General features: G+C 40.6%; 1 protein-coding gene across 2 annotated transcripts; it reads left to right on the top strand.

Moving 5' to 3' along the window:
• The first annotated feature begins 1,064 nt into the window (after nucleotides 1–1,064).
• oga (O-GlcNAcase) lies at nucleotides 1,065–24,080 on the top strand. Of its 2 annotated transcripts, XM_067385737.1 has the most exons (17): nucleotides 1,065–1,729; nucleotides 1,938–1,989; nucleotides 4,385–4,482; nucleotides 4,576–4,706; nucleotides 4,804–4,975; nucleotides 5,088–5,186; nucleotides 5,272–5,556; nucleotides 7,368–7,526; nucleotides 7,623–8,248; nucleotides 9,018–9,192; nucleotides 11,627–11,680; nucleotides 13,013–13,098; nucleotides 14,067–14,171; nucleotides 19,935–20,026; nucleotides 20,122–20,314; nucleotides 21,479–21,638; nucleotides 21,943–24,080. In XM_067385737.1, the coding sequence occupies exons 1-17, from the start codon at nucleotides 1,570–1,572 to the stop codon at nucleotides 22,077–22,079; spliced, it is 2,784 nt and encodes a 927-aa protein (XP_067241838.1). In that variant the 5' UTR covers nucleotides 1,065–1,569; the 3' UTR covers nucleotides 22,080–24,080. The 2 variants fall into 2 exon arrangements, with proteins under 2 accessions (XP_067241838.1, XP_067241839.1); XM_067385738.1 differs by lacking the exon at nucleotides 11,627–11,680 and having other exon boundaries at nucleotides 21,943–24,078.
• Nucleotides 24,081–24,287: the final 207 nt, after the last annotated feature.

The raw sequence follows: 24,287 nt of genomic DNA, 5'->3' as shown, positions 1-24,287 counted from the left end.
TGTTCCCTTCGATTTATTCCTCAAGTTTTATTAACTCGGTCTTAAAAAGTTTTAAATTTACGTGCATAAAACCTGCAGAAACCCTGAATAAGTGTTTTTAAAAGAAACAATGCGGCCGTTATCAGAGTCCAATGCAAGCTCTTATGTGGAGGATTAGGCAAAACAAGTGAAATGTATTCTCAAATATGTGGTTTATACAACAACTAGTGTAAAATTGACACCAGTTTACATGCGTCTCGTATAATACCGTTTGTGGACGTTTAGTATGTAGAGTAGCAACTGAGGTTCATTTATGTCTTCTAAATGAACGCCGCCGTGTTGGTTGAATCCAGCGCTAAAACAATGGACCGAACCATTCACGACATACAGAGGGGTGACATTTCCTACGCGATATGCAAATGACCGCTGAATGTGACAATTAAATATACCCCACCTAAATTAATTTATCTTAAAATATATCATTGTAATTTCAACCTTTTGATTTCTTTGCTTTTTTTAAATATAAAAAGTATTCATAGCCAGATTTTAAGTGTGGGCTCGCCTGCGCAGAGACTGTAGACATAAGAGATGTTCATCTCTGTTTTACTGAAATCCACCTATTTATTGTTTTTTTGTTTGTTTGTTTTGTTTTTGCTTTTGTTTTTATTCAGACAACAATAACCTTATTCAATACAATAGTTAATAAATAAAAAATAAAGTACACGAAATAAATATACAAAATAAAACTACAACTTCAAAAATACTTGACATTTTCATTCAAAGATCCTCCATTACTGTCAGTGTATTCTTCAGTAATGCAACAAAGTAGTAAATCTAATTATATATATATATATATATATATATATATATATATATATATATATATATATATATATATATATACACATAAAATATATAAAAAATATATAAAAAGTATACAAAATGATTATAATGTTAATTAAATTAAATGGTTGGCAAAAAATCTCATTCAGATAGGACGAGTTTATAATATCCTCGCTGTCCCTTTAAGAGCCTTGCTAGAGATTTGTTTTCAGACTCACACAAACCGTCCTCTACTGGTTCAAACCAGTTTTCTGAGAGTGCGCAGTGAGTGTAAACAGGAAGAAGAGTGCAGCATTAAACAGTGTCGATGAACGTTACGATACCTTGACATGCTGTATTTGAAGTCGCGATGCATGTATACAGTAAGAAACTCGGTTAAACGTTGTTAATTTATATCTAATGCACGGTGTCGTGAGTCAACAAAAGCTCTTAGAGAAAATATCGGGTAATGCTAATTAGCGGTTCTGACAAATCCGAATCCCGTTCACTTGCAAAGAGTAAAGCGTCAGTCCAGATATAGTCCAGAAAGCTTTCTTCATTGTACGTGAATGATTGTCGTGTTTGTCAACATAAAGATCTGCAGGTAACGTTAGTCCATGCAGAGAATCTGTGTCACTGAATTCCGCTCCCTACCGGTGACTCAAATGGCCTACTAACCCAGTAACGGGTTAGTTTTCCTGCGGAAGAAAAAATTTGGCTGGCGATTAGTTCGATACTTCCAACAGTTGTAATTTAGTACAATTCAAAATGGTTCAGAAAGACAAAATAATAGAGTCGTCACAGCCAGAGAATGAAGTAAATCCAGTGCCAACCGAAGCTGTTGCAGATACGCAGTGTCCAGTTGACGAGCCCAGTATCGGGGTTGAGCGAACAGGCCGAAGGAAATTCATCACCGGTGTTGTAGAGGGTGAGCAAAATTAGACAAATCCAACCTAATGTGGTCAAACATAACGTATATTAATTTAAAAAATGGGTTATCTTTGTTACATACACTGTTTAATTAGAAAAATTGTTATATGTGTTATGTATTGTTTAGGTATGCACAGATAGCTTGTGTGTGAGGAATGTGTTGCGTTTGTCAAAACCGTTTGTTGCACTTATATTGTTCACCGCAGGTTTCTATGGACGGCCATGGACTATGGAACAAAGGAAAGAGCTTTTCAGGAGGTATTGTGCAAGCGTGCAAATAGCTTGTCCCTTTCTTATTCACATTCTCTAGTGTAACTGTATGTTTATTTTTATATTTTTGTACATAAATTTTGTATATCTTGTCTATGTGTACATACGCAGGGCTGGGTAGATTACTTTTAAAATGTATTTCACTACAGAATACAAAATGCGTGCATTAAAAAGTAATTTGTAAAATATTTTGTTAGATTAGCCAAGTTTTGTAACAATCTAAGTATGTAAGTATGTAACTTTAAGTATGTAACACAAAAACAAGGTAATTGCAAGTTTTTATCTCTCAAATCTGACTTTTTCTCTCAGAGTTGCATGATATAAAGTTGCAATTGCATGTTATAAAATCAGAAATGTGAGATAAAAACTTGCAATTTTCCAGAAAAAAAGGTCAGAATTGTGAGATATAAACTTGCAATTGACCCTGCGTGGGAGTTTGACTGACAATCGATCTAACCAATCATAACGCCGAATCCGCCATTTTGTCCGACAAAGCGGTCAGAGTTAGATTTGAAGATTAACCTCTGTGGACTTGAACTTGAAAAATGGTGTACTGATGTCTTTCTGCATTTGAAACAACTTTCCTTCTCATGTTTATTTGATGCTAGAAATTAACTAGTAGGAAGAGATGATCAGTTCCTGATCCACTTGAGCTGAGGCGCTACAGTGATCTGTCACAACACATTAAAGAGCCACAAAAAAAATTGTTCGAATTTTCTTAAAAAAATTACACAATTTGAAAGCTGGGACTTTGTTTAATATCATAAGTAACCTGCTCTGTCTTGTCTGTCGACGAGTTGTCAGTGTCCTCTTTGCTCTGTGATGTATTTTTCACTCTGTGTCAGGGTTGGCAGGTTTTCAGAACAAAACCCGCCCAATTGCTCCTCAAAACTAGCCCAATCGCATTTCAGGAGGGGTCCCACGGTAAAAATTGCGTTCCGTGGGTAAAATTTGCATTTTTCAACCCGCGGCAACAGTTTAAAAGTAGCCCAATTCCTCAGGAAAACCGCGGACTTGGCAACACTGCTCTGGCATGGCACACCATGGCATGTAGGACAAAGCAACAGTAACTGGGGGGGTGGGTCTTTGTGAGGGGTCAATTTAAAATTTTTATCATGCAATTCTGACTTTATAAAATGCAGTTGTGAGTTTAAATCTCGCAATTCTGAGGGGAAAAAAAGTCAGAATTCCATTTAAAATGTAACCGTAATGAAATGCAAATACTCAAATTTTGTATTTGAGTATTTTGTATTTTAAATTTTGTAAATACGTAACTAAGTTGCATATATTTCATTACTCCCCAAAGCCATACGTACTTTATTTTTCTAGTTGTGTGTGTAGATTTGTCAAAAGTACTGACTTTGATACCAGTCGGTACTGAAATTAAAAAAATGTGACGCTTTGAGCTCTGAGCCAAATTTGAGCCAATTCATCAAACACTCCTGTGTGTATCTGAGTAAGCGCTTGGTGAAGAGCTTAATTGATAACTATTACAACGTTTTTACAGCGTTGATCATTGAAGCCAATCACAGACATATCTAATGAGCTGTAAACACAATGGCCAATCAGGTGTTTACGAATCTGCTCAACAGCACTCAAAGCATCACATTTATAAAATTTCAGTACCGACTAGGTACCAAAGTCAGTACTTTTGACAACCCTAGTTGTGTGTGTATTAGGGCTGCACGATTAAACAGCACACGATTTGGCAAAGGCTGTGATTATTTTATGCGCAGCTTGTCAGAGCTGTACGGCTCTGTGATTAGCCAGAGGGCTCTCTTTCGCAGAAACTCCAAATATGCCCTGCCGCAGAAGTAAATAACACGCGTCATATCGCTGTATCTGAATAAACAGAAGATTGAAATGCTTTGAATAATTAAACATGACTAAAACACACAACTGCCTAATTCTGTGTAAGAAGCCACATCATCTCACAGAATGATGCCCAACTGTCCTTATGAATTGTTTGGAGTTTGGAGTAAAAAACGTCATTAAATGTTGTCTTTTTTTGAACAAGATGTGAATAAATGATTCTCATGTCTTTAAAGATGTTTGACGCATGTTGCTTTTTCAAATGTAAATTATAAGCGACTCTAACTCGCAGTGGTTTCAGATGGATTAGCATTTGGAGCCATACTTCATTGACAAGCTGCACATAAAAAAAATGTATCACAGCCTTTGTGTTTTCATAAGCGCACTAAGAATCGAATGCAAGCGTTTAACACGTTTAAGTTCAATGTTATTTTTCGTATTGTGCGATAAATCGTGCAGCCCTAGTGTGTATTATATTATTTGTCTCTCTTGTTCTGATCCTGGTATTGACACTGTTAGACGAGTGTAAACAGCTCAAATGAAATCATAACTTATATTTATTATGTTTCAGGCAGCAGAAATGGGGTTTGAACACCTATCTGTATGCCCCAAAAGATGACTACAAACACAGAATGTTTTGGAGAGAAATGTACTCTGTTGAGGAAGCAGGTGATATATCATATGTCCTTTGAAATGGTAACATGTCTTATGCTTTATATTGTTTAAAATTTGAGTGTAATTTTCTGTCTTGTTCTTTTAAAGAGCAACTCACAACTTTAATAAGTGCTTCTAAAGAGCATGGGATTGAGTTCATTTATGCCATTTCCCCTGGCCTGGACATTACATTCTCAAATCAGAAGGAAGTGTCAACACTTAAAAGGAAGTTAGACCAGGTAAGAATGAACCTATTCAGAAGCTTTTACAGCTCTAATGTCAGTGTTTTTGTGACCTACATTGTATATCCTCAATTTTGGTTTGTCTTTTGTGTAGGTCTCTCATTTTGGGTGCAAGTCCTTTGCCTTACTGTTTGATGACATTGATCATAACATGTGTCCAGCTGACAAGGAGGTATTCAGCTCTTTTGCACATGCCCAAGTGTCTATCACCAATGAGATCTTCCAGTATTTGGGAGAACCTGAAATATTTTTATTTTGCCCCACAGGTAAGATGTTTCTTATTATTATTAACTAACCATGCTGCTTTGTGTGATTCTATCAAATGTATCGTTTTTATATTACGTCTTGTCATAATTTTTAATGTCTTCTTTTCCTTAGAGTATTGTGGAACATTTTGTTATCCAAATGTGTCACAATCGCCTTACCTGCGCACAATAGGTGAAAAGCTGCTTCCTGGTATTGAGGTGCTATGGACAGGTAAGTTGTATTTTCATTGAGGAGACTGGAATAATAGTTTGAAGATCTCTTTTGGATATTAAAAATGCCTTTTTGTGTTTGACAGGTCCAAAGGTAGTTTCTAAAGACATAACTGTTGAATCTATTGAAGAAGTCACGAAGATACTGAGGAGAGCTCCTGTCATCTGGGACAATATTCATGCTAATGACTATGATCAGAAGAGACTTTTCTTGGGGCCTTACAAAGGAAGGTCCACAGAGCTCATTCCTCGGCTAAAGGGAGTCCTCACCAACCCCAACTGTGAATTTGAGTCTAATTTTGTGGCCATTCACACATTAGCAACGTGGTATAAGTCTAACATGAATGGAGTGAGAAAAGATGTTGTCATGAGTAAGTATGTCTTTATGGATACATTGTTTTTATAATATGTTATAAAAATGGGCAGGTTGTTTTCATTCTGTGTTTTCAAAGCTGTTTAATTCTGATATACATTGCAATAGGGAAGAAAAGACAATAACAGTTTCTGTTTATTGCCAACTTTTAAATCCGCTAGAATTCAGACACAATTAGATAATTCATATGGAAAAATTTAACTTTTTTTAAATTCTGCAAAAAAAGTTGTGTTATGGCAGAGTGCCTGATTAAAAAATAGTTTTTTTACTAGGTGAATATTTTTAGTTTGTCCCATATCAATAAGGGGCTGTAATTCATCAACTTTATATCATATTTGTGTATTTAAATGGATAGTTCACCCAAAAATGCATGATTTTTGGAATGATTTACTCACCCTCAAGCCATCCTAGGTGGATATGACTATCTTCTTTCAGGCGAACACAATCAGAGCTATATTAAAACATATCCTGACTCTTCCAAGCTTTATAATGGTAGGGAATGGTTCTCCTGATTTTGAAGTCCAAAAAAGTGTGTGCATCCATCATAAAATATATCAACCCGGCTGTATTGAGTTAATAAATGAAGCGATGGGTTTTTGCGAGAAAAATATCGATATTTAAATCTTTATAAACTAAAATAACTAGCTTCCGGTAGACGACCTACGCAAATCGAGTTACGGTGGAAGATTAACCTCTGACCTGACACATGACCACAGAAGCACAGAAGATGGAGCAAAACAAAACACCGGTCATGAATTAGAAGTCTAAAACAAGAATTTTTAAAGATAAATGTCTGAGGATTTTGATATAAGAGAAGAGGAGCTTGAGTTGAGAACACGATGGAAATAGGGCTGGGCGATATATCGAATGCGATTGTCACGCGCATTTCGTCAGTAAAGCCGGTTCCCTGATTGCCGCTAAATCTCCATCACCTGCTTTCAAATGGAGCGGCATTTAATAGACAGAGCCGTAGATCACTGAAAAGCCACGCAATATCGCGCTCAATATCGACGGCGATTCATATCGATATTGAACGTGATATTGTGTGGCTTTTCAGTGATCTACGGCTCTGTCTATTAAATGCCACTTCATTTGAAAGCAGGTGATGGAGATTTAGCGGTAATCAGGGAACCGGCTTTACTGACGAAATGCGCGTGACAAAAGCATTCGATATATCGCCCAGCCCTAGATGGAAATATGTAGGATTAAATGCAATGCTACCAAGCCAATCAATCACAGATTTTGCAGTCTGCATCATTATGTAGTTACGTTTTTGGGAAGTGCACGTCAGGATACGGCGTAGGGTACACGACATACTGCGTACACTCAACGCAGAAGTATAAATTGGGCTTAAACTTATGCTACTTCGAAGTCTTATGTCATGCATCGCGTCAGGGGTTACTCTTTTGGTGCAAGTTGACTTGTGCAGCAAGCGTAAAATCGTCTGCCAGAAGCTAGTTATTTTAGTATATAAAGTTTTTAATATGGATACTTTTCTCACAAAAACCCATCACTTCACTTCAGAAGGCTTTTATTAACCCCCTGTAGTCATGTGGATATTTTTAATGATGGATGGATGCATGGATGCACTTTCACCATTTCACTTTCGCCAATCACTATCATTGTTAAGCTTGGAAGAGTCATGTTATTTTAATATATATAACTCTAATTGTGTTTGTCTGAAAGAAGATAGTCATATACACTTAGGATGGTTTGAGGGTAAATCATGGGATAATTTTTCATTTTTGGGTGACCTGTCCCTTAATCTTGTCCGATCGTAGCTTCATTGCTTCTTATTTCTGTGTTTAGCGGACAGTGAAGACAGCACTGTGTCCATCCAGATAAAGCTGGAAAATGAGGGCAGTGATGAGGAGCTAGAAACAGACATCCTCTATAGCCCACAGATTGCGCTCAAGCTGGCTCTCACTGAATGGCTAAGCGAGTTTGGAGTGCCTCATCAGTACAACAGTAATTATGTCTTCTTTGTGTGGTGTTTTGTAATATGATCTCAGTAGTTTTGAATTTTGGTATCATCTATCTTACCCTTTCTCCTCTTTGTTGCAGGTCGGCAGGTACCTCACAGTGGAACCAAAAGCACTTCTGTGGATGTTCCTGTGCTCACTTCTCCCAGCCTGGGCACTTCCACTACAGTGACTACAGTCTTCCAGCAGCCCATCATGAGTCCAGCCGTGCCACTTGGCGATGAATTGCACGTGCTCGGCAAAGAAGAAGAGGTGGAGGTGGAGAAGAAGGAGTCCGATGAAGAACCCATGGAGATGGTTGTGGAGAAACACGACGAGGTGGAGGACAATAAAAATGTCAACCAGATCCTCACAGAGATTGTCAAGGCTAAGATGACAGAAGATCTCAAACCCATGGACACAGACAAAGAGAGCCTGACAGAGTCTAAGTCCCCAGAGATGTCCATTCAAGAGGACTCAGGCAGCGATATTGCACCAATGCAGACTGATGATCAACTCAATAAGGAGGTGTTTGTTCCAGGTCCCAATGAAAAACCACTATTCATTGCTGAGGCACTTACCTTGGAGGATTTGACCCTGCTGGCTGAACTCTTCTACCTCCCATACGAACATGGTCCAAAAGCAGTACAGATGCTAAAAGAGTTTAACTGGTTGAGAGCCAATAGCAATTATGTCAGTGTTAACTCCAAAGCAAAGGATCCAGAGAAGGTGAGACATGTCATATTTAAAAACAAGGCTTTATTTCAATGGATAGAAATACAGTATGGTCAAAATGTATTGCTTTTGTACAACTTGGTGTCAAACTGAACAAAAAACTCACTACTTTTATGGTCATGGGATTATTAGGGAATTTTAAATTTGCATTTTGACTCTTCCAAGCTTTAGAGTTGTAGTGAAAAGTGCATCCATCCATCATAAAAGATATCCACACTGCTCCAGGTAGTTAAAGTGATTGGTTTTTGTAAGAAAAATATCTGTATTTATAACTTTATATAAACCATATTTATAAGTTTATAAACTATAAAACACACTAAAATATTTAACAGACTAAACATTGCTCTTGTGTAGAGTAAAACATAATTGTATGATTTGTGAGCTAATCATTCTTTTGAGTCTGTTGTTGTCAATGTGTTGTCAAATCTGTTATCAAGTTAGTGATTTATTTGCAAACTTGAGTTTTTTAATGGAAAAGGCATCTAAAAGTAAGGAAAAATTTGTAGGTCAAAAGGTCTTGGCCTTGTTTTGTTCATGTTGAATTGAATGGGAAGTAAAAATGTGTTGAGTAGACTTTAACCAGACAAAATGGTGGCAATGCAGTAATTATTTGCACCACATGGCGGTGCCTTTATGATAAGAACAAAATACTCACTTTGTAGGTAATTACACATTTGAAGAAGTTGCTGCGGGGCTGTGTTGAAGCAGTAGACCTTTGATATCATGGTAACGACAAGGTGGTTTTCACATGTGTTTCACATAGGTGACTGAATGGCAATCTAGAGCAGAAAACTTTGAGGAGATGTGCTGCTCTGTCATCCAGATGTTCACCAGACTCTCCAACTCTGCCAACAGGACCATTCTTTATGACCTGTATCCCTATATCTGGGATATAAAGAGTATCATCTCAATGGTGAAATCATTTGTTCAGTGGTTAGGTAGGTATGGCCACATATCTCTTTGCTGCCCCTCTTTGCTGTTTTTTTTAACCATGCTGAGCCCATGAAATGCTTAAGTCATTCCCAAGTAGAATCCCAAACAATGAGCATTAAATTCAGTAGTCACATTAAAGAATTCACATCTACACTTCAAGCATTGCACCATTTCATAGTGACATCATTAAGATCTCAGGTGTTCAAAATGCATTCCTTAACAGATGGCAGTGCATATTTTTAGACTTAAGTAAATTAACACTTTCTACTCAATCATAAGACATCAGTTCTCACTCACAGTTTCCACATGAAATTTCTTGGGCGAAGTCTGCCATTTATGGGAAATAAAGTCTAGTGTACAATCGCTTTTCCTTACTTATTTTCACTTTGTGTACATACTGTTTTCCTTTACTGACTGGATGCTGTCCTCATTGCTAGTCAGTGCCTCTTCTTCAGGCCACTCTTAATCTGGTATAATGAATTGGACGGCTGTGGTCACAGTTGCCAGGGTGGGTCCTGCTGCTTGCTGTGCATTCAGTATCATTGTGCGTTAACTTGGCAACATCTGTTGCAATCTCTTTCGATCAAGGGTGTGATCGTGAAGGAAAATAGGCCCCTTACGCCCTAGCGCGCCGCGCATGCGAACTTGAAAAGCAAGGCGGCTGTGTAAGGCTATTCTGGTGCACCATGAGCAATACTTTATATATGATAATTTCTTTTACTATACTGCTGTAGGGGTGCAACGGTTCAAATGACTCACGGTTCGGTTTTTATCAGGGTTTAAGGGTCACGTTTTCAGTAGGAGTTGATATGTGCTGTGTTCAGGGGAATATTTGACTACTGTCAAATAAAAAATAAAGGAAAAAAATAAATAAAAAATCAAACTATAAGCAACAGCACAAATAAAGTAGAGCAAAGATACAAATAAAATAAAAAGTGCTTTTCAGGTACAGAAATTGAATAAAGTAATCAGATGTAAAACAACATGGTTCATAATCTTCACTGTATAAATTAAATAAAGATTATTCATTATTAATAAATTACAAAAGCTATTCAGTAAAGTGCAGTAAGTGATTTCCTTATCTTTTGTTGTTTGATTAACATTAAAAACATACAGACAGCAGGATTATTAGGCTGCTGTCACTTTAAGACATAATCCAGTACACTTATCCTGAACACATGCGTTCTATCTCGAGTGTTTAAGACATAACATACTATGTTTGCTACTCGCTAAGATGGGCATGTTGACAATGTTTGGGTGAATTTGACCGTTCAAAAGCTAGACTTGAAAGAGAACTCAATATTTGCGTGTTGTACACACGCTTCCGTGTGCACGCCTTGAATGAGTGCACAAATCTTTCCCAAGTGTGCAAATTCTCTTTCGCGTCTTGCGCTCGAATGTTTAAATTGGCAAGGCTTAAATGAGTTTAGATACATTAGCCTAACTCTGTCTGTTTTATTTATTTTCAACAAACCATATTATGCTTATGGGTCATCATATATGAGATGAACCGCAGTGCAAGTGTGTGCCGAACCGTGCATGGAGAACGGTACTGTTCAATTATTTTACCGAGAACCGTTACACCCCTAATCTGCTGATTATTTTCATTATTGGAAGATACTCCACAAACAACCTCAGCGTATGCTTTACTCTAACTGAACTGATCTGGTCAGAAAACACTTGTGAAACTACATTCCTGTGAACTGTACACAGTTCTCATGATCCTAAATTCATTTGTGCAGTCAGGGTCTCTCATGAGCGAAACGCTTTGGTTATTAGCCAGCCCTTTATTTACAATGATTTTATTGAGAGACCCGTCACTTACTGAGAATGCCCATGTTTGTTATACATATAGCTTCTGGGCATCACTACAGTGCAGTTAGAGTAATGGATTCTGTTCTAAATGAGGTTTTTGTTGGAAGTTGGTTGAGTAATTATAGCACCAGCATGGCCTGGGTTACCTTGGTAACCACATTTTATTCACAGGTTTCTGTCCAGCTTTATAACAAAGCAACACAGCAGGCAGCAACCAAAACTGGCATGCCACACCTAAGTTGTTAGTTGATGGAGGGGAAACTCAAGTGTGTAGTATGCTGCACTAATGAGTGTGTTCTGTACAACTGGAATCAAACATTTGATTTGTTTTCTTAGAAAACCCCATTAAGGCTTCTCTTTATGTGAGAACATGCCCTTTGAACAAATGTGATTTTGATTTAACTGCCCTTAATGTAAATTTATTAGGTTTTTGTGCGGACTGTTCCCTCTCAATATGCTTTTCAGCCTCTGTTTGCAAGGACAGTCCGAATCCCAGTGCATTTTCAGCCAGGCCAGCCAGCCTAAAAGCAGTGCGGATGGCATTCAGTCAGCGGCTCACTGCTGTTGTGCTGAGATCACTTACTAATGAGCTCTTGTATTGTCTTTTCCCTTCGTTATGTACAGATGGAAGAATCCTCAGCACAAGTTTCTACTGCTATTGGATGGAGAGTGCCCGATGTATGCACAGTGCTGCGATTATCATTTTCTTTTCCGGGTTTTATAGATATATTTTCTTTTTCGTTATGTGCCCGAATGATTTTAATTTCTTTCAATGTCTCAGGAAAGGAAAGGTTTTTGAATGAAGTCACATTTGCGCAGCGATAGCTCAAGTTTTAGGTGTTAACCCCCCAATTCTTTTCTCTGGCAGCTCTAACATGGTTTTTGTTTCTATCAGTAGGCCCAATTGAAATGGCTCAGACCAGCTTTACCGCACCATCTTAGGGGAAAATTGATACTCTTGCCTCATCTAAACACCTCTATAATAAGTATAAGAAGAATATTCAGTTAACAAAAGTAGAATTTTCTGGATAAATAAAATAAAAAAACAGTAAAGGAAGTGATAAAATTCCCCTCAGATGGTGTGTGTGCAGTGTGTCCTGCCATTTCACCACAGGATGTGTTAGTATGATCAAATTGATTGAAAACGGGGGAACTTTGTCTCCTGGATCTGCGCTGCATTTGTCTTGTTACATGACACTGAGTCCTCATCCCCTCACATTGGTACTGCTTTTTAGAAACACATGGGTTTCAAATTGCAACATAAAGCTTGTGTCTGCTTAACGGCAATTTAAAAAGTGCCCGATTTTGTCCTAGTTATCAGGAGCAAATAGGCGTAGTGACTGGAAAGAATAAGTTGTTGCAAACTCTTCAATTAGTGGTTCTTTTGTGACTTGCCCAAGTAAAAAAATAAAAACTTTCAATGGATGAAAGAAAGCAGCCAAAGTGGTGGCTGATGAACAATGCTCGATAGTCATGTGACAAGGCAGATAGGTCTAAATGTGACTTCAGATGAAGGTTAGAATTCAGAGGGCTTAAACAGCTGAAGCTTATTTAGTATCAGCGAGCGAACTGATGACGTAAAACCAACAAAATCCCCAAACAGGCGGTTGTAGGAGAAGCGCTACAGCTATTAATTCTTGATTGTCTCGAAACAGACAGAAACATTGAGCTGAAGAGCTAGTACCAAACCTTATCCTAGACTGAACCTCATATATACCTCCTTGAGGATCATGTGAAAAACATTGTTTCAGTAACGTGCCCAAATCTGACACTGCAGTCAGTGTAAGCCCTCTGTCATCGTAAGCTTAAGCTGCTTGAGCCCTAGGGAGAAGATATCCACGATTTTCACTGTTGTTAATCTTGAGGCGTTTTCCAATACAAATGTAGTATTTACATTTATTTTCAATTGAGTTATTTGGAAATAAGACACCTCTACCCTATACCCCTTCCCCCTCATTATGCCAGAAAGCCCCTCATATAATGTTTTCCGCTTGGATCTGATCTCAACAGGGTGTCGTAGTCAGTCGTCAGCACAGTTCTTAAGTGGCGACCAAGAGCCCTGGGCCTTTAGGGGCGGTCTAGCAGGAGAGTTCCAGGTATCCAATATTGAATTACCAGCAAAATGTTACACGAAGATATATTTTCGTTTGTTTTAGATGTTGGTGTGGTTGCAAAACGCTAAGGGTTGGTCTGTTTAAGGTGAGCTGTCAGCAGCTGCATTGAAAAAAAAAGGGGGGGCCTTTTTTGAAGTGTCAACTGAAACAGTCAAACGGCAACTGTCAGGTCCGGTGTTTGGGGTGATGGTGTTTTCTAACCCAGCCTAAATTTGGATTTCTTTCAGCAACTGCCCAAATGAGATGCTGCTTTTCCCCTTGCGCTCGCGACAGCGCAGCATGGCTAGGTTTTATTTTATGACATCTTGTTTCTTTGCAGGAAACAGCGCAAAAATTATTTCCACATTCTGTCTGCGCTCGCGTCCACAACACTGCGCTCGCGTGTGCGACTGCGAGTCTGCCTACTTAAAGCTCCATGAACAAAGCATTACTAATCCATAACCACAAAATCCCAAACATTTTAAAATAATTCAGTAATCTTGAATGGGTCTGTCATGGAAAATATGTCATGTTTTAAGCTGAACATTTTTGGTCATGGAGTTTTGCTCTGCGCTCTAGCATCATTCCTTTTCTCTACAGGAAGCTCGCGCAGCGAAAAAGAGCGGGAAAGGAGCATCTCCTTTAGCCAGTTAAGCCTTTCTCAGACCAAGCCTGCGCACTTTTGTTTCATTTTGGTTTCTCTCAGAAAAAAAAAAGGTGGAAAATGATTGTCAATGGTACGTATCTTAAGTATGATGTTTACATGCTCTTGCTGCAAAACTGACCAACCAGAGAAGCCAGTTTACTTGTGAAGGCACTTATTTCCATGCCGGTTTTAGGCTCATTCTTGCTCAGCTCCTGTGTGAGGTTGGTTCAGCTTGAGCAGGTAAACTTGTGCTGAAGTTTCAGTAGCAGTGCAGTCACATGGAAAAGTACTAAACTATTATATACTTTTGCTTTGGTCTCCACAGAGACTGTTGCCAATTGATGGGGCAAATGATCTTTTCTACCAGCCACCACCATCAATGCCTACTTCGAAAATCTATACCATAAGGCCTTACTTTCCCAAAGATGAGGTAGGTTTTGGCCTTCATTTTGTACTTCTACTTACATTTTGGTGTACAATTTTACAAAATACTCACCAGGGTAGGGTTGCACCAGCTGTTCATAAGGCCTTAAATTAAAACGTAAAGTACACACTAGAGGCTAGTAACTACTAGCTAGTTTGTAACTAACTGTGCTTAGTTGGGGACACTTGACATTTGACTTGACATTTGATATTCAACAGTATTCTTGACATTTATTCAACAGTGCTTTGATCTGCCTGCATTGACACTATTCTTTTAGAGCTGCTGTACAGCCAAATTATAGCTTTGACACAATCTGCATTGTAAAAAGCACTATATAAATAAAGGTGACTTAATTTGGTTGCATCATCTTAAAGCAGAACGTAATTATTAGTTTGTAAGCTCTCCTGATACGGTTGATTAATTTAGTCTCGTGTAACTAATAGTAGACATATGTTTTCACTGATACTTAATCATGAAATAGCACAGTAGGTGTTTTTATATGTAAACAGCATTTAGAAACTGTAAATAAATACTGATACAAAAAAATAGGAAAATGTGGAGTGTAATAAGTGAGGAGACAGGAGACCGATGTACGTCGAGTCAGTTTTACTCTCCACTTCAATACAACACAACAGCGGTACAGAGGTACAGCGGTAGAGCGAGAGATGTAAACAACAATCTCCCAACCCGCTCCCCTAAAGGGGCAGTCTCTGGGTGAATGTCTCTATAAGTTCAACTTGTGGGCACCACACAGGCCCCCCCAGAATTCACCCATAATAACAGTCCCCAAACCGAACAGGGACACTATTCACTAGTGCAAAACCGAACAGCCCAATTCAAAACAGTCCCTAAGAGTCAACGTATAGGGGGGCGGATGAGGCGGCCATACCGGCTGCGCTTAACAGGAGAGGGGCAAGGGGCAAAAGGCGGAGCAGGGACAGTGTCAGGGACAAGGGCAGGGGCTGAGGCTGCTGCAGGAGGGCGCCCTCTCTGTGGGGGCTGGGCCAGTTTGAGACTGTCTATAGCCACCCGCTCAGGCCTGCCCCCCATATCCACAACAAAGTTCTTAGACCCTCCGGCCAGGACACGGAAGGGCCCATCATAGGGGGGCTGCAGTGGGGTACGATAGCCATCATGGCGTATGAAAACTACTAATGATACTTGGCTGAAGGTAAATCCTTGGGCACGTAGGACTGAGGAAGGCCATGGTGAGACGTTGGAATGGGAACAAAAGCGTCTGCAATCCCCCGAGACACAGCACGATGGGAAGCAACCGACCATGGGGCCGTCGCGTCTGGAAGAAACTCCCCCGGAACACGCAGAGGCTGGCCGTACACCAGCTCGGCTGATGAGGCTTGCAGATCTTCCTTGGGGGCGGAGCGAAGGCCCAGCATAACCCATGGGAGGCGGTCAGCCCAATTGTTGTCCGTGAGGCTGGCCCTGAGCGCAGCTTTCACCCAAGCCATAATGAAAGCCCGGGCTACTTCCACTGATGTAATGGAAGACAGCGGAACCACCTCTGGCCACCTAGTGGTCCTGTCCACCATGGTGAGGAGGTAAGTATAACCACGGGAGGGGGGCAATGGGCCCACCAAGTCCACATTCACTTGATCAAAACGCCTCTCTGGCACTTTGAAGGGCGCTAAAGGAGCTTTGGTATGACGAGTCACCTTTTCACGCTGACACACCACACAGGCAGCAGCCAAGGCCTTAACATCCCTCCGCAGGCCTGGACAGACAAACTTGGCTCCCATCAGCTTGGTGGAGGCCTTCACCCCGGGGTGGGAAAGGCTATGGATGGTGTCAAAAACCTTTTGTCTCCAGCCAGCAGGTACCATGGGGCGCGGTTGGCCCGTGGAGACGTCACAAAGGAGTGTAGCGTTGGCCGTGTCAAACGTCACATCCTCCATGAACAGCGCCGTGGGGGCCGTTCTGTAGGCTTGTACCTCAGCGTCCACGGCCTGATCCTTGGCCATTGCTGCGTAGTCAAGTCCCAAGTGGACAGACCCTTTGACCGCCCGGGAAAGGCAGTCGGCGACGAAATTGTCTTTTCCAGCCACATGCTGAATGTCAGTGGTGTACTCAGAGATGGCAGAGAGCTGACGCTGCTGTCGACCAGACCATGGCTCCGAAGACTTGGCCATGGCGAACGTCAGTGGCTTGTGGTCAACAAAAGCCGTGAACTGCCGGCCCTCCAACAGAAAACGAAAATGGCGGGTAGCGAGGAAAAGACCAAGGAGCTCTCTGTCGAAGGTGCTATATCTCCTCTCGTTGTCATGGAGCTTTCTGCTGAAAAAGGCCAGCGGCTGCCAGGCTCCGCCCACCCACTGTTCACACACAGGGCCCACGGCGTAATCAGAGGCGTCCGTGGTAAGAGCAACTGGGGCGGTCGGAGACGGGTGCGCCAGCAGAGCAGCATTGGCTAGCGCGGTTTTGGCAGCATCAAAGGCATCGGTCATTTCCGGGGACCAATCCAACACATCTGCCGGTTTCCCACCCCGCAAAGCATTGTACAAGGGACGCATGAGTTGGGCCGCATGGGGGAGGAAACGGTTGTAAAAGTTCACCATGCCCAGAAACTCCTGTAGGGACTGCACAGTGCGTGGATATGGAAAACTGACTATGGCGTCCACCTTGGAAGGGAGGGGGACTGCTCCCTGCGGGGTGACGTGGTGGCCCAGGAAGGTGATAGATGACCGGCCAAACTCACACTTGGCCGGGTTGACGATGAGACCATGCTCACTGAGCCGGCCGAACAACTGCCGGAGGTGTGTCAGGTGGTCGTCTGCGGACGCGCTGGCCACAAGAATGTCGTCCAGATAAACAAACAGGAAAGGCATGTCCCGCAAGACAGAGTCCATAAGGCGCTGAAATGTCTGCGCTGCCCCCTTGAGGCCGAAGAGCATCTGTAGGAATTCGAAAAGGCCAAAGGGTGTGATGACTGCTGTCTTGGGGACATCCTGCGGATGGACCGGCACCTGGTGGTAACCGCGAACCAGGTCCACTTTCGAAAAGATGGTGGCACCGGCTAGGTGAGCGGAAAAGTCCTGTATGTGCGGTACAGGGTACCGATCGGGGGTGGTAGCATTGTTTAGACGACGGAAATCACCACAGGGACGCCAACTGCCATCAGCTTTGGTCCCCATATGCAGGGGGGAAGCCCACGGGCTGTTGGAGCGTCGCACAATGCCGAGATGCTCCATAGTGGCGAACTCCTCCCTGGCGATCGCGAGCTTAGCAGAGTCGAGGCGCCGGGCCCGTGCATAGACTGGGGGGCCCACTGTGGTGATGTAGTGTTCCACGCCATGCTTAGCCACCGCTGATGAGAATGTGGGCGTGGTGATGTCAGGGAACTCAGCCAGTAGGCGTTGATACAGGTCTCCTGTGGCAAGCGTGTTCGACAGACAAAGCGCCCCCGCCCCTCCCAGTGTACAGGGGTACGAAGCAAAAGAAAGGGCGTCTATCAGGCGGCAGTTTGTAACATCCACTAACAATCTGTAAGCGCAGAGAAAATCCGCCCCCAGGAGAGATGTAGACACAGCAGCCATGACGAAATCCCAGCCAAAACGCCGCCCGCCGAAACACACCTCCACATACCTCGTGCCATAAGTACGAATGGGTGTGCCAAACCTGGAATGGTAATAACACCACCCGTCCTCACGCTGTCGGCGGGCTGTCACAGCAGCTGCAGTACCCTGGTCATCCACTGGCGGTGTGAATGGGGCAGACGTGTGCTGAGGGGGCAACAGCGCATGAACAAACTGCTGCCGGTTAGCGAGGAAAATCCTGTCTGCCTCCACAGCCAATGCCCGGTAGTCTCTGGAGGAAGGGAGGGGGGAACTGGCCAGTGCGGTGCACACAGGTGCTGGAAGCTGCCGCAGGAATAGGTGGGCGAAAAGAAATGATTGATCCGCCGTGCCCAACACAGCCAGCATCTTCTCCATTAACTCAGATGGCTTGTTATCGCCAAGGCCATTCAGGGACAGCAGGCGTTCTGCCTTCTCTAGCTCCGACAGTTCAAAGAGGCTTAACAGGAATGTTTTAAGTGCATCGTATTTGCCGTCCGCCAGAGGAGCCTCTAATAGCGCCATAGCTCTGGCTGTCGTCGAGGCATCCAAAGCCGCTTCTACATGAAAATACTTTGTAACATCCTGCGTTATCCCTCTCAGCTGGAACTGGGCCTATGTTGAAACCACGGCCGTGGATTGTGCTGCCAAAAGTCCGGCAACTTGATGGTGGCAGCGTAGATCGCGCCGAGATTAGCCGCACCGCTAGTGGCGGCGGGCGCCGCGGCCGCATCATTTTCACCACCGCCGTTGTGAGACATATTTCAGCCTTATCCAACTCACGTCGAGGTCACCAAATGTGGAGTGTAATAAGTGAGGAGACAGGAGACAGATGTACGTCGAGTCAGTTTTACTCTCCACTTCAATACAACACAACAGCGGTACAGCGGTAGAGCGAGAGATGTAAACAACAATCTCCCAACCCGCTCTCTTAAAGGGGCAGTCTCTGGGTGAATGTCTCTATAAGTTCAACTTGTGGGCACCACAAAATTACATTTATTTTGATATTGTATGCACACAACACGAGTGATGCACACGAAATTGTGCTGTTTAGATGGGGTTCGTGTTGAAGAACCGAAGTCATGTATTCACATAATGTTCTCTCTTTTTTTTAAAAATGTAAACGAGTGTAAATGTAAACATCATTATATACATCTAAAGTATTGAAGTTTGTCAGGTAAAACTATGGTGGGGTGATATGGCAAAAATATATCACGATTTTATTATTTTATTTTTTCAGGAAAATCACAATTCCCAATATTTTCTTGTTGGCTTTACTATTTTGCAAGTGCCTGAGCAATACAGCCAAACTATTTTCCCTATTTTAAAAATGTAACCTTACAAGGTAACATAAAATAAAAGAAATAAAGAAAGACAGATAATTTAGGCCAAAGTATTTTTAACAGTAGTATTCAAGTTAGAAACCGATTTAAACAAATGTGAAAATAAAACCCTGCATAAACTTTACTGTATAAATTATATATACAGTAATTCTTATTAAAGCTACTGAAGTTATTCAGTCAAGAACACTGTGATTTTTCTCCATCTTTTGTTGTTTGATTAACATTAATGAAAAGTGGCTGCTGTCACTTTAAGACCTCATGCACAGATCTACAGATACGCATCTGGTTTTCTCCCCACTGTTTACATTCACTTAAGACATAACCAACTGTTTATGTAAGCCATGTGCATATTTGACAGTATATTTATCTTGAAGTGCAATTAGACACAAAAGATAACTTAGTTCAGTACTCAAACTCTGTTTGACAGGCTTTTAGTGTGCGCACGCTTCGGGTGTACGTGCTCAGAAAAGCCAACTGTTACACCTGGTCGCAGATTTTTTTAATTTGTTACTTAGTGTAGTTGCGATGAAAAGGGGCACTAAGTTGTGCACAGCTGGTGCAATCGAGCCAAGCAATGTTAATTTTGTGCTTTATGTTGAGGGCATGACTTGTCTATCTGTAGTATGAAAACTTTGTAGATGTTCTGTATCTAAATAAATCGTTGCTGTTGGCTGCTTGAATTCCCAGCTGAGGTGTCCCAGTTTAAGCTCTGCTTTTAGGTTTTATTTGCAGCACATCTGAAGCATTCTGCTGAAACAGCAGTCTGGTCCACCTGTTAGTCCTTAGAAGGTTCACATTTGGTGGAATGAAAGCTGTCAGATGCCTTCTCACACTGCATCTCTCTCACTTTCTGCCCTCAGTCTGCCATCTATAAGATCTGCAAGGAGATGTTCACTGAGAGCTGTGATGGCATTTCTTTCCCAGATGAGTCACCGGACCTTATTGGAGACAGGTGAAGTTTGAGCTTACACTTTTAGTCACATTAATGTGTTATGTATGCTTTATTAATAACATGTGAACTTTGTACCGTCATCTTCATCATTGCAGGTTAGTGGGAGGTTTTCTGACTCTCAGCCCAGACTATGGCTTTGTGCTTGAGGATGAAGAAGGTATCTGCGGCTATGCTCTGGGCACTGTGGATGTCAAGCCTTTTGTGAAGAAATGCCAGATGAGTTGGATTCCGTTTATGCAGGAGAAATACATCAAGCCAGACACCGAGAAGGACCTGTCAGAGGCCGAGGTTTGCATGTCATGTCATTTCTTCTATTTTTAAAAGCCTGGCATATTAAATAAATCTGATAGCTTGTAAAGGCCCCGATATACTTCAACTAAAATCGAAGAATGAACTGGGGAACAAACTCATTTCAGGGGCTAAATATAATGTTATTTGGGGTCACTTTAACCCACGGACATGAAAAACAACCCGCGGCAACAGTGTTAAAGTAGCCCAATTCTTAGCAACACTGGCTCCAGCTGCAAAACACCTTCGCACTACCATTGGTCCATGACGATAACGTAATAGGTGTGCACTGAGGCTCAGCCTTCTTTCATGTGGAACTTTTCTCTGTTGATTTCATCTGTTGAATCCATCGATGTAAGACCTCTGAGAGTGAAAACATGAACACACTGGATAGCCGCTTTATTGTAGAAAATGAAGTTGTGCTCAGAGGCGTGTTTATGTTATTGGGGGTTCTAAGCAAATTTCCAGGAGAGGGGACAGAAAATACGGGATTTGCGTGGTGGGTAAACGCGCTACTAGTTGTGCTTCTGATGAAATGAGGCACTGACACTGTTTTCACTGTTGATACTGTAAAGTTGCTTGCTTTTAAGCAATCTATTAAAAAAAGGGCATATAAATAAACGTGACTTTACGGGAGTGCGAATTTGCAGAGCTCGTGCTAACATACCCATGTTGTTATGATCAGATGCTTTTCTTATGCTTTCTATAAAAAAATGCTTGCTGTTTTTGTTTATATTGTTACTGAAAGGAAAGCACACATCACATATTTACATAATCATCTAAACGTTGCTTTCAGCAGTGTGGGCGGCGTCAAATGTTCGATAACAGTATATTGCTACTCGCTATGTTGAACTTTGTTTTACCCCTAAACGAAGAACGAAAAAGAACTTTGCTTTGAGTTTATTGGGGCCTTAATGTAAATCAATGGTATTTTATAACTGTATAGCAAACTACTTGCATAAAATACATACAAATATCAAGTAATATACATCATAGTAAAATGATATTTAAATGCTTTGTTTTTATGATCAAAGCTCCGTTTTCCTTGTGGTGGGCAATGCAAATAATGCAATATAATATGTAATACATATTCTTAGAAATTTGTAAAATGTTAAAAAGGTTTAGAACATGTTTATGGCAACTTCAATCTTTTTTCCCCCATAGAAAATGATGCTAAGTTTCCATGAGGAGGAGGAGGTTTTGCCAGAATCGTTCCTCAGTAACTTTCCATCACTCATTAAAGTGGACATTCACGCAAAGGTCACTGACCCCAGTGTAGCTAAAAGCATGATGGGATGTCTCCTCTCATCACTGAAAGCTAATGGTAGGTACATGAAAAGTGACGTTACACTATTATTCACTGCAATAGTAATAAATTTGTTATTGCACAGTATTTAGTCAGTAATGACTTAAGTAATTGCACAGTAAAGCTGCTTTTTATCTCTGTGTGGTCTTCCCCCTCTCACCACGTTTACTTTAACTTTAATCAGCAGAATGTTTATATTTCATAAATTTCAGATGCTGACATTAAAGAGGGATGGTCTTTGCTGTTAGAGGACATGAAAAGCTGCAGTGATTTCATTGAATGCTTTGTTTCATAAACACATCTTTTCCTCCTCGTTCGTCAGGCTCGCATGGTGCTTTTTGTGAGGTCCGGCAGATGGACAAAAGGATGTTGGACTTTTATAGCAAACTGGGCTGCTTTGAAGTAGCCAAAATGGAGGGATTCCCAAAAGACGTTATTATAATGGGGAGGAGTCTGTGAATCTGAGCCGCCTAGAAGAAAAATCGCACAGAAGGAGCCTCCTAGAAAGTGCAGAAAGCTTTGGCCCACATTTTAAGGCCCCAACTCGCTACCTGTTCATGTAAATATCACATGTTTTGTAATAGCAACCCTGTAACGGTAGCTTAATTCACATCATTATGCTGAATGCACTTCTAGAAGTTTAGGTGCTGTTCATTCACTTTGCCAGTGTGTGGTGGATGTTCAAGAGTTTGAAAGTGAAGTGTGCACATATGGAAATGGAAGAAGTGAGCCTGTAAGAGTGATTCAGGACGCATGACTTGCTTTCACTTTTTTCTGGTAGACAGATTGCTTGAGTTGGCCGAGTGCCATTGAACCTACTAAATCTCTTAGATGAGGCCAAGTTGCAGTTTGTGTTCAGCATATGTGCATGTTTAAGTTAATGTCTAGATTCTCCAGACAAAAAACTTGCCATGACTTGATAAGAGATCTCCACTTTAAGGTTTTTAATAGTTAATTTCAGCACTTTACAGTGTTCAAAGCAATAATCCAGAAGGACTTCTTAAAAGTCAGGGTTTGTGTTATTGCTTTTCAGGACATTGTAATAAATTCTGCAGTTTTCCAGGTTCAAACCGTGTCGGTGAGCTCATATGGAGAATGCAAAAGCGATCCTTTGAAGAAAAGGACTGAACTGAACTTTGAGCGGGCAGAAGTAAATACAGTCAAACCATAATGTTCATTTTCTTTCAGACCGCATGGGATACGTTTGTGTAAGCCTTTAGCATGTGTATCTTTTAACGATACATGTTTAATTTTGTACAAAAATGCCTTTTGGCTCTTGCCCTTCTCTGTAGTATATTTGAGGGTAATGAAATACTTTCCTACACTTCTGCCTTTGTTTAAAGTGAGACACAACAGGGTTACGTTTTAATTCTGTGTTTACAAAAAAAAAAAAGTACAATTTGTAGCTTAAACCTCAAGACCAATGCCCTGCACTATGTCTTTAATTAGAACAGAAAGTAAATTAAAACTAATGGGGAAAAAAAGTTAAGGTACATTAATGAATTATCTTTAACATTCTTGAGATCCTTTTTCTGTTGCCTGAAGAGAATGATAACAGCCGTTGCCTGTTCTTAATGCCTCTGTTAGTTTAAAAGCCCCACGGTTGAATTTGTGTTTCTGTAAAGATGCAAGCCAGTTGTTTCCCTGAATGTAGGTACAACATAAACAGTTTATTCTGTCTTTATTCCCCCTTTTTAACCAAAAGTATGGACAGATATTTTTCTTTTCTATCTATTGTTGTGCTGTATCCTGAAAAACTAGATTGAGCACAAGTCTCTTGCAGATTCCCATACATAATGTTTAAAATAATGCCTGTGTAAAAGAAAAATGTAAATACTCTGCATGTGATGGGCAGTTTTGACAGTTTTTCACTTTTTCCCCCACCCCATTTAAAGGAATTTGTACCCAAAAAAAAAAAAAAAAATGATATCGTTTATCTCCATGGCTTGTTGCTTGGATCATTTTATTTTGGTTGATAACACAATGTAAAGGGCTTTTTTTCTTTTTTTTTCTTTTCTTTTCTTTTCTTTTCTTTTTTTTTAAAGGACATATACAATGCATACATTTAAAATGAAGACCTTTCTGTATTTTGATGTATTATTATAATGTATATGTAATATAGTTGTAATTTCTGTAAGGGTTGTATGTAATTAAGATGGTTATTAAAATGTTAAATAGAAAAAATTTCTGTGGTCAGTGAGTGAAATGAAAAATGCTTTTCAGATGCACAATTGCCAAACCTGGTGAACACTCTTATTTCTGTCTTAGTTTCACTAAAACTTTGCATTTAAGTTGTCAAACATTGTAAGTTGTTCCCATTTCCCATCATCCTTCCTAGTGTGCTATTAAACTAAATTGGATTTTATTGCATGTTAATATACACTAATTTCTTTAGCACTGTAATTAGTAGAATGGTGGAGGGTAAAGCTAAAGTTTTGATGGTGTTGATAAAGATACAGCTACTATTGTTTATTATATATTATTTATTAATGTTTTATATGTTTGAAATAAGTCTCTTAAGCTCATCAAGCCTGCATTTATTTGATCGAAAATACAGAAAAAAACAATAATATTGTGAAATATTATTACAATTTGAAATAATGGTTTTCTATTTTAATATATTTTAAATTATAATTTATTCCTGTGATCAAAGCTGAATTTTCAGCA

The sequence above is a fragment of the Chanodichthys erythropterus genome, chromosome 5 (genome assembly GCF_024489055.1).
Source record: "Chanodichthys erythropterus isolate Z2021 chromosome 5, ASM2448905v1, whole genome shotgun sequence".
NCBI lineage: Eukaryota > Metazoa > Chordata > Actinopteri > Cypriniformes > Xenocyprididae > Chanodichthys > Chanodichthys erythropterus.
Note: the sequence above shows the minus strand (reverse complement) of the source record. Positions and strands in the feature narration are given on the sequence as shown.